General features: G+C 38.5%; 1 protein-coding gene across 1 annotated transcript; it reads right to left on the bottom strand.

Annotated features, from left to right (window-relative positions):
- Positions 1-6,415: 6,415 nt before the first annotated feature.
- On the bottom strand, positions 6,416-7,685 carry LOC117467070 (trace amine-associated receptor 13c-like). The gene is made up of 2 exons (XM_034110650.1): positions 7,513-7,685; positions 6,416-7,235 (listed from the first exon to the last, which is right to left on the bottom strand). The coding sequence occupies exons 1-2, from the start codon at positions 7,683-7,685 to the stop codon at positions 6,416-6,418; spliced, it is 993 nt and encodes a 330-aa protein (XP_033966541.1).
- Positions 7,686-11,433: the final 3,748 nt, after the last annotated feature.

Here is an 11,433-nt window from a genome sequence, read left to right on the forward strand (position 1 = left end):
ATACACTTTTATTTTTAAAAAGCTGACCACTACCATGAAAGTACTCTGTTTTATTAGATTCCGTAAAGCATCTGACTCTTAATGGCAGTTTGTGATTTTGAGGCTATTTCAGTAAAACAAGGCTGTTTTCAACATTTGACAGATTTATGCTTAACTCTCTCAAAAAGTTACTGAAAGATACACTTTTATTTTTAAAAAGCTGACCACTACCATGAAAGTACTCTGTTTTATTAGATTCCGTAAAGCATCTGACTCTTAATGGCAGTTTGTGATTTTGAGGCTATTTCAGTAAAACAAGGCTGTTTTGAACATTTGACAGATTTATGCTTAATTCTCTGAGAAAGTTACTGAAAGATACACTTTTCTTTTTAAAAGCTGACCACTACCATGAAGTACTTTGTTTTAGTGGATTTCGTCAAGCATATACACTTTTGTGTTTAAAATCTGAAAAGTAGATAATGAAGTAGACTTTGTGTCCGTAGATTTCATTAAGATTCTGACTCTCAATGGCAGTTTGTGATTTTGAGGCTATGTCAGTGAAACAAGGCTGTTTTGAACATTTGACAGATTTATGCTTAAATTCTATGAGAAAGTTACTGAAAGATACACTATTCTTTTTAAAAGCTGACCACTTCCATGGAAGTACTCTGTTTTAGTAGATGTAATTAGGATTCTGACTCTTAATGTCAGTTTGTGATTTTGAGGCTATTTCAGCGAAAACAAGGCTGTTTTGAACATTTGACAGATTTATGCTTAAATTCTCTGAGAATGTTACTGACAAGATACACTTTTGCGTATATAAGCGGACCACTACCATGAAGTACTCTGTTTGAGGAGATTTCGTTAGGATTCTGACTCTAAAAGGCAAGTTTTTTTATTTTAAGACTTTTTACAGACACTCTGCAGATTTATGTGTAAAGATTTCATTAAGAATCTGACTCTTAACACACCACCCCCCTGGGAGCCAAACATACTCACCCCCTTTTCAACGCCCTCCCCCTGCAGCAGCTCATGTGTGAACCCCCCATACAGAATGTCAGTCACTGTGTAACACTTTTTAGTGACACTCTGCAGATTTGTGTGTAATTCTCTCACAAAGGAACTGTAAGATACACTTGTTATGTTTGCAAAACCTTAAACATTTCTGAAAATCAAATACTTTATCTGAATACATTTTCTTTAAAAGCACTTTTTTGAAATTATTTATTTATTATTTCATTGGAGCAATCCAGTTCTGTTGACATCAATGCTTTATTCTCTTTTCTTGTGTTACTAAGATACTTTTAGTTACACTTTAATGGATGCAAACCTTTTTAACCGGGTAAAATATTCATTCATTTGTAAGGAATTCGTTTTCTTTATGTCTCTATAAAAGGCAAGTTTGTGGTTTTAACACTGTTTCGATGAAACACAGCAGTCTTGATAACTTGACATGACTAACATTACTTTTATAAATATGTTTTTTAGAGGCATTACTTTGATTTCTTTCATGTTATTTTAAACCCAACATTACTTTTTTCATATTTTTCAACATACTGTGATATTTTGTTTTTTGTCTTTCTCTCCTTTTTCCATTATATTTTTTGAAAAACTACATAGTGATTTCTAGCAAAATACAACATGCAACTAATACATTATACAATATTACGACTTTTTGCGATATTTTCAACACAATATACTTGTACCTTTTTTAAAAAAAAAAATTACAGGGCTTCAAGATATTTTGCATGTCATGCATAAACACGGTGTTATCTTTCTTGAAACTGACGTGCTGTCCGTTATGTTTTCTGCTTCTTCATCCTCTGAATTGTCCTCCCCCGTCCCTCTTCCTTCACCCCTCACAACAACAATCAAGGTGGATATGTGAAATGAAACACCTCTTCCCAAAGCATGACTTCCCTATTGAGGGCATGCGTCTAGGGCAGTAGGGTCTAAATCGATTGGCCATATATACTAACATGTAGAACGTACGGTATGTTTGAAAAAAGACTAACCATTTATCCAGTTCAAGCTGTTGTAAATGACTAATTTAATTTACCCTCTGTTGATTAAGTATTTTAAGTGTTTACAACTTTTCTTTGTTCTGATCAGCCCCACTGGAGCCGCCATGGAGTGAATGGAGCAGAAACACATTTTTAAAGATACTTCTCTTTTATGGATACAGCAAAATTCTAATAATACCACCTCACATAACCTCATATGGGGTTTCCTTATAGTAGGTAAAGCAATTATAAAAAAGACAAAAGATCATGGGGTAATAGGATATTGTATTATTTCCCTCTTCAGAGAGACTTTCTTATAGGTAATAAAAGTAATTATACATTAGTTCACAATCCTACAACTAAAGAGAACATCCTTAGTTATCACTAATAAAAACGAAATAAGGTCTTTTAAATGAATATGAATACCCTCTTTGCAAACAGATACTTCCTTGTAGTTAACAGTTTCACGAAAACTTTAAAAGAAACATCCATAGCCAGCACAAATCATTTAAAACAAACCCTGAATCAAATCTAGAGAGGACAATAACGTGTTTAGGTGTCTTGGTGAGTGAAAATTAATGGCTGTTTTTATTTAATTTCAGCTTATTTCTTTTTTTAAAAACTAACTTCATCCCCTCGCTTCTCATCTCATAGAGAGTGTCTTAATTAACATATAGATTAACATCCCAGGCTTATCTCAACCCTCACATCAAGGGGCAACTCCAACGTGTGTGTGTGTGTGTGTGTGTGTGTGTGTGTGTGTGTGTGTGTGTGTGTGTGTGTGTGTGTGTGTGTGTGTGTGTGTGTGTGTGTGTGTGTGTGTGTGTGTGTGTGTGTGTGTGTGTGTGTGTGTGTGTGTTTGTGTGTTAATTGTTCTTTAAGGTAGGGGTAGGTCAATAGAGGGCACGAGATAAGTTTGTGCACAGATCTTTCGGCTGTAGGCGTCTGAACCCCGCACTGCTGCTGCATTCGTTTCTTGACTGGCGCTCCGGACGGATGGCGGTATGTTGTCACAGGCTGATTAAACCCCATTCGAGGCGTCTCTTGCCATTTTTCTTTTTTGAAAGGTGACTTGGTAAGTGGAATTGCCTGTCTTTTTTAATTTAGTTTGAGTGTATTTCTATCTTCATCTAATTTCACCCCCACTATCTGCTGGCGTGATAGCCATACGGAAGGGGTGGAGAAAAGGGGGAGAGGCTGGGAGGGGGCGGGTAGACAGTCTCACGCATAACTTCAAAGAGACACCTAGATAAACATCAAAGGCTTATAACACACCAATGTGAAATCACACCTGCCTGTTATAACACCTCACATCAAAGGGCAAACATCAAAGGCTAATTATTCAACTCTGAGGGGCAGGGGCCAGACAACATAACTTCAAAGAGTCTGCCTTAATCAACACATCAAAGAATTAGACAACAAAAGGCACTACACAGGGGGGCTTTTCACACCTACCTGTTATAACACACATCAAATGACTAGACTACAAAGGGGTGTGAGGGGACAGGGGCCAGACACCCTGTTATAACACCCATCAAAGGATCTCGAACAATGGGAGGCGGGACTTAGCTCATTTGCACAATTGTACCCAATCACATCAAAGGATCTCGCAATGGGGGGCGGGACTTATATCATTTGCATAAGTAGGGAGAGGTGTGACCTATCACATCGCCTGTCACTTTTTGGAAGAAAGCGGTATGTGTACTACTACTCTTGCCCCAGGGTTGGAGCTATAATCTGAGTTTGCACACACACACACACACACACACACACACACACACACACACACACACACACACACACACACACACACACACACACACACACACACACACACACACACACACACAGCAGCAGCACTCTAATTGCTACAAACTTAAATATGAAAAGGTTCAACAATAAGCACACCACATAACACATCATCTCGGCTCGCGCAGCACGCTCACAGGCATAGATTGCCAATAATTGATTGCGCACCTTGGAGGTGAAGTGCAGGCATATTGTCATTCAAGAGAGAATACGATTCGTAGTTCTTTTGGAAAACGTGTTTTTCTGTTAGCCTATTTACCTCGTTATCGTAAATAACACATTTGACACATGCATTATTTGTGATTAAAATAATGGTAGTTGGTAATGTATTAACGACCCCCACAGATGTATGATTTCACTGCGTTCATGGGAGCTCAGACCCTCCTCATGGGAGCTCCCATTGGCTCCCACATAACTTGAACCCTGACCTGCCCTTTATGACAAAGGCCTTGGGGAAGTTGAAAAAGATGTGGCTTCAGCTGAATACTTTGCCAATAATCACATTTATTTGTATTTATTGTATTTATTATGTTCAGTAGGATGTGGAAGCGCAGCCCAACATATTTGTTGATCTTCTTTATTGGTATTTATTAATTTGATATTATTTATATAAATGTATAATTTATTTTATTTATATTTGTATTGGTTTTTCAGTTGAATTATACTTAAGGTTCAGGGTAATCAACTGTTAAAAAGATACTGTTCAAATTACTATTATTATTTTTTTAAAGTTCAATAAATTGATGTTTTCAAAGTCAATGAATAATCGTATTTAATAATCGTGATATCAATATTGACCAAAATAATCGTGCTTATGACCCCCACAGATGTATGATTATATGACGTTTGCCTTAATCGAGCAGCCCTAGCGAGGTCCCGATCATCACTGATTGAAGTTTAATTTTTTAATTGTCAGCCTAAATATTATGAATGTTTTTCTACATTTTAATCCCCCCATGTGTTTATCAACAAGATTTATTTTTGTTCTTGTTATATTATATCGTCAGTGTTTTGGAGAACCAAATCTGATATGTGTCAGTAAAACCTTCTCTCCTTTTTCTCTCTCTCGCTCTCTCTCTCTCACAAACACACACAGACACACACACGCACGCACACACACACACACACACACACACACACACACACACACACACACACACACACACACACACACACACACACACACACACACACACACACACACACACACACACACACACACACACACACACACACACACACACACACAGCAGCAGTCTACGAACTTGCTACAAACTTAAATATGAAAAGGTTCAACTATGCACACCACATAACACATCATCTCGGCTCGCGCAGCACGCTCACAGGCATAGATTGCGCAATAATTCATTGCGCACCTTGGAGGTGAAGTGCAGGCATATTGTCATTCAAGAGAGAATACGATGCGTAGTTCTTTTGGAAAACATGTTTTTCTTTTAGCCTATTTACCTCGTTAACGTAAATAATACTCGTTACTTTGACACATGCATTATTTGTGATTAAAATAATGGTAGTTGGTAATGTATTAACAACCCCCACAGATGTATGATTTCACTGCGTTCATGGGAGCTCAGACCCTCCTTATGGGAGCTCAGCTCCCATTGGTTCCCACATAACTTGAACCCTGGCCTGCCCTTTATGACAAAGGCCTGCTGAATACTTTGCCAATAATCTAATTTATTTGTATTTATTATATTGATGATGTTCAGTAGGATGTGGAAGTGCGCCCCAACATATTTGTTGATCTTATTTATTGGTATTTATTAATTTGATATTATTTATTTAAATGTAGATATATATGTATAATTTATTTTATTTATATTTGTATTGGTTTTTCAGAATTATACTTAAAGTTCAGGGTAATCAACTGTTAAAAAGATACAGTTCAAAACAGTATTTATTTATTTTTAAAGTTCAATAAATTGATGCTTTCAAAGTCAATGAATAATCGTATTTAATAATCGTGATATCAATATTGACCAAAATAATCATGATTATGATTTTTGCCTTAATCAAGCAGCCCTAGCGAGGTCCCGATCATCACTGCTTGAAGCTTTAATTGGTATTGCCTAAATATTAATAGACAATACATGTAAATAATCAAGGGCAATGGTAAAATAAACATGTGTTAGCACTCAACAAGATTTATTTGTATTCTTCTTTAATGGTATCGTCAGTGTGTTGGAGAACCAAATCTGTTATGTGTCTCTCATTTTTCTCTCTCACACACAGACAAAAACACACACACACGCGACAGCTCTGTCTTTTTGTTTGAAGTTGCAGACTGACCTTCTGCCAACGACATACTCAATCAGTCTGTACTGCATATTGTCTACAAAATTAACAAATTAACATATCATTATCAGAATACTGGTCGAGCTGAAGTCCACAAAGTTCAAAAACTACTACTTCTTCCACACAATGTAATATCTTCCAGTTTTATTTTGTATCAAATTATTTAATATATTTTAGTTACATATGTTTTACTACATTAAATAATGTCTAATATTTATTCAGCCATTACACATTCTGACTCAGCAACAATAGCAAACATATGTCAAGTTTAACAAAGGCTTTTTAGAATATATCTCAACCCCAGCCCGTCATTACAGTATTTTAGAATCACACGAGTAAGACTGAAGTATTTTAAGGGTAACAATGAGCTTGATAGATTTTCTAAACCAGGGGTATAACAAGGCATAAATCAATGGGTTCAGACAGGAGTTCAAATCCATCAACCAGACTACAATGGGTGAGGTTGAACTACTATTTTCAATATCCTCACCTATAAGGGATGGAGTGTAGTATGGAAAAAAACATATTAGAAACACAAGGACAACAACACCAAGAGTCCTGGCTGCTTTCATCTCAGATTTCTTAACAGTTACACCAACTGAACGTTGCATAGTGACAGCTTTAACATGGGATCGCATGGCTCGACTCTGAGACACAGCCACCACAAACACTCTCATATACAGAACTATGATAACAGTAATGGGGGCAATAAAGTTAACAACTAAGTCAACAGCTCCTGTGATATTGTCAGTGACAATTACACACTCTCCATGGCAAGAATTATGTGAATCAGGTTGTCTCAGAAAGTCCTTTAAAATTAGACAATTATAGATAACAGAGCAAATCCAACAAAGACAGATGCAGATTTTTGTTCTGTTCAGAGTTACTCTGGTGGTGTAATGTAGAGGGTCACATATAGCAAAATAACGATCAATGGATATGAGCACCATGTTTCCAACCGTAGAAGAGGTAATGATAAAATCAACAATATAACACAGAGCACACATCAGGTCACCCAAGTACCAGCAAGCCTCTGTTGAAATGATTTTAACAGGTATCAAAAGTATGCCCACAAGGAAGTCTGACACAGCCAGGGAGAGGATGAGGAGGTTAGTGGGGGTGTGGAGCTGCCTGGAAAGGAAGAATATCATCATAAATAAGATTATCAACAATAGCTTGTAACAACAAACAGCAGTAAAACACAAAAAAGCAATTGAATGGATATGCATTTGTTGTGGAGTGCCTGCTTCAACTATTTTGTCACACAACGTCAGGTTTGAATATGTGATCATTTAAAACAGCACAACTATTATCTGAAGCATTCATGAAAAGGAATATATGCGTTGCTAAATCATGTTAATTTTCTATCATGAACATATACAAGCTTAAGCTGATAGTTTGTCTGTGCCTGAAGTGGGAGATAGAGATGATGACCAGCAGGTTGAGAGCTGCAGTGATCAGAGCGATGAAGGACTGCAGGATGTAAGCGAGCAGGACATCTGCCTGAGCTGGCGTAGGCTTCCTGCAGGAGTTGTTGAAGAGTTGTGGAAAGCAGAGTTCATCCATTTGGGAAGTCTCCATCTGCAGAGAGACGTGTTGAGAAGCTGCTGTGTTCTGGCAAAGCTCAATGTTGATATATCTCTTCTCTTCCGTCCTGCCCCTACTGTTACTTTCTCTGTAGCTAAGACTGAATTCCCTAAGCTCTACTTTGTTTTCTGCAGTCATCTTCATCTCAGTCTTCATCACTTCCATGCAACTTATTTTTTTCGTAATTCCCGGCATTGAGATCATCTTATTTGATTATGGTGCCCACTTTTTCCTAGTCATCAAGAGTGGTTTTACAGTATAAAGAATCTTAAAAGATTATCATTTTTCGTGAAGTATTGAAACCAAGTGGGCCATGCTGATAAGTTACATTGTGGGAGTGGCTCCTCAGAGTTATGGTCAAAGGATCAATGAAGCCAACTTGCTTCTAGACAATGGATTAGGTCATTTAGCCTTTTGGGCCTGGTTGTTCCAGGGTTATTTTGAAACAAAAACAACATAAAGGCAAGAGATTGGGAAGGCCAATGAGAGTGACTGTTGGTTTGTCTCAAGAAAGGTCTGGCAGCCCCCAGATGACTCAGGAAAGGGACACAGGATTTCAGAGTGTTCAGCTCAGGAGGAGAGCTGCTGATATCCTGATACTGTCAGGCACTTTGAAGGGCTCCCAAACACATCCAAAATGTTGTTGATGGATAATGAGAAGTTGGAAGATTATAGGGAAGCTTTACCCATATCCCAATATCACAGCGCCAGGTATGGATGAGATTTGCCCAGCAATATTAAAGGCTCTAGACATTGTTCAGGTTTCTGGCAGACATGTCTCTTCAATCTTGAGTGATGGTCAAGGGCTAACTCCTCTTTTATATCAAGGTATCATGTTGCTCAACCACCCAGGAAAAGCTTATGCCAAGGTACTCAAAGGAAGATCTGACCAATTGTGTTGAACATCTTGCTGTCGTGCTTAGCTATCCCCCTTTGTTAGAAGCATCATTATACTTCCTGTACACAGTAAAACTATTTACTTCTGAAAGGATTAATGAAAGGGTGTCAGAGGCCTCGGTGTGGTGAGACAAGGAATTCCTAACTTTTCACATGGAATTCATAAATTGTGGTAAATATTTGCATCTTACAATATGTGTTTTCTCCATTCCTTTAGCTTTTACATTAACAGACACAAACACACACAGCAGCATAGGACAGACAGGGCCCCGAGTAGAGGGCTCCACCTGTGCTTATATAACTAGGGTTACAATACGTAATCCACCGTTATATCCCACACAGGCTCCGCCCTCTACTGGACTCTAATGGTTACAGTGGGTGGATCCCTGATGCCTAAACGCCCTGTCGTCCAACAACATAGTTCCCACAGCCCCTTCCCCCCTCACCAGTCCTGTGTTGCCTCAGCAAGCACAGATGATAAGAAGGAGACAGACATGTCCAAGAGATAAAAACCTTATGAAGGGACCTGTTGTGGACCAAGACGCCACCGTACATATGTTCCTCCACACTCACTGTGTTAAATAAGGCTGTTGACACAGCCATACCCAATGTTGAGTGTGCACGGACCCCCGTGGGGAAGGCTCTTCCCGCCTGTCCGTAGGCATGTGAGATGCACTCGCAGAGCCATCCTGCCAGGCGTTTCTTGGACAGAACTTTACCAGCCACGTCGCCCCCAAAAGCACACAAACAGTTGTTCAGTCCACGGCTGCCACTAGGCGTTCATCTGCTTCCTGAGACATCGCCCCCCAGAACTGAGTAATCGCCCAGGGCTGGCCCACCATCATCTGTGTCACCTCTGCGAACCACGGCGCCAAGCGGCGATCTGGGGCCACTAGGATGACTGACAGACGCTCTCGTCTCACCCTCTCCACACTGTAAACCCCGATAAGTTGAATCTACTTACAAAAATAGAGGAAAGTGATTTAAGTAAAGCATTATGAAAACTTGAGTCAATTAAACTTAAATTAATCAAGGACTTGAATTGTTATTTGAAATACAATCCACTTCATGTCAAGTTGATTTTACTTACATTTTTAAATCAACCACTTTCTATTTTTTTAAGTAACGCATTAGGAAAACTTCAGTGATTTTAACTTAAATTATTCAAGGACTGGAATTGTTATTTGAAGTACAATGCACTTCATGTCAAGTTGATTTTACTTAAAATATTGTGTAATATTAATTGCTTTCCCAATTATTTAACTTAGAATTTTTAGTTGAAAGTGGTTACATTTCGTATTTATATTTTTTATTCCCTCAACTACAAAAAAGAAAAAGACACAAAAATAAAATTGTACCTTTTATTTCATTTGGATACAATGAAATGTTGCTTCCTACAACAATCTGCAAACTGATATCTGCTGGGTCCAGGCTCAAGGGCGTATGGCACTCTCAACTCTTTCCAGGACATGCCAGGGCCCTGTCTGCCAGTAGCTTTGCCGATATCTGTGTTGATAGGTAATAGATTAAGAGCGGTAAATCATCTTAGATACAGGAAGCGCTCAAACGTTTGTGTGAGTTTATCTAATTTAGCAGTGATTCCATGTCAGCCACAGCTTGTTACAAAAAACATGACTGATAGTGTGTTTAACAAACTTAAACTAGCTTTATTAAATGTCAGGTCTTTGGCAGGAAAAACATTTTTAATCAATGATTTTATCACTGAGCACAATCTTGATTTTATGTTTTTAACAGAAACTTGGATTGAACAAAAATAACAGTGCAGCTGTTCTTATCGAATCAACCCCTCCCAACTTTAGTTTTATGAGTCAGGAAAGAATGCATAAGAAAGGGGGTGGAGTTGCTATTCTGTTCAATGATTCCCTTCAATGCAGGAAGACATCGTATGGAAACTTTGATTCTTTTGAATATGTGGCCCTTCAGCTGAAATGCTCCTCTCGAGCTCTGTTCCTAAATATCTATAGGCCACCCAAATACTGTGCAAGCTTTTTTGATGACTTTACTGAACTGCTGTCTATAGTGTGTATTGACTTTGACCGTCTAGTCATTGTTGGTGATTTTAACATCCATGTTGACAACCCCCAGGACAGAGGGGCTAAAGAACTGTTTTGTGTTCTTGATAGCTATGGACTGACTCAGCATGTGACGGAGCCCACGCACAATAAGGGGCACACTCTGGACTTAATTATCTCAAAGGGTCTGAATATCTCTAAGGTTGTGGTGACTGATGTTGCGCTCTCTGACCATTCCTGTGTTTTCTTTGAGAGCTCTATTTCTGTTCACACAAGTGTTCAAAAAGAGGTAACCACAAAGCGATATTTAACTGAAAATACTAGGGAAATGTTTACTCAGAATTTTTCTTCCACACTTGCCCCTGCTAACATCCCAGTAGATGAGCTAGTAGATCATTTTAATTCAAAAATTAAAAATGTTATAGATGCCATTGCTCCAATTAAGGTAAAGGAAGTGACTGGGAAGAAAATATCTCCATGGAGAAAGGCCATGACCGTTAAAACAGAAAAAAGAGAATGTCGAAAAGCTGAACGCAGGTGGCGAAAAACAAATCTCCAGGTTCACTTTGAAATTTATAAAGAGAGACTTGGCCTTTATAATTTGGAATTGAAAAACGCACGACAATCATTCTTCTCTGACATCATTACCAAAAACAAAAACAACGCACGTGCCTTGTTTGCTACCGTCGACAGACTAACTAACCCCCCAGTGTCAGTAGCCTCTGCATTTCTAACCACCAGGGCGTGCAATGATTTTGCCTCCTTTTTCACTGACAAAATTCAGAAAATGAGACAAGCAGTCAGTGCCTCTG

This window comes from Pseudochaenichthys georgianus, chromosome 21 (assembly GCF_902827115.2).
Source record: "Pseudochaenichthys georgianus chromosome 21, fPseGeo1.2, whole genome shotgun sequence".
NCBI lineage: Eukaryota > Metazoa > Chordata > Actinopteri > Perciformes > Channichthyidae > Pseudochaenichthys > Pseudochaenichthys georgianus.

What these genes read in the sequence shown, in the direction of transcription:
- LOC117467070 (XM_034110650.1), bottom strand. Translation starts at nt 7,685, where the DNA reads ATGGAGACTTCCCAAATGGATGAACTCTGCTTTCCACAACTCTTCAAC. An exon ending in ATCTCTATCTCCCACTTCAG is followed by an intron (nt 7,236 to 7,512) that starts GCACAGACAAAC and finishes CTTCCTTTCCAG; the next exon opens with GCAGCTCCACACCCCCACTA.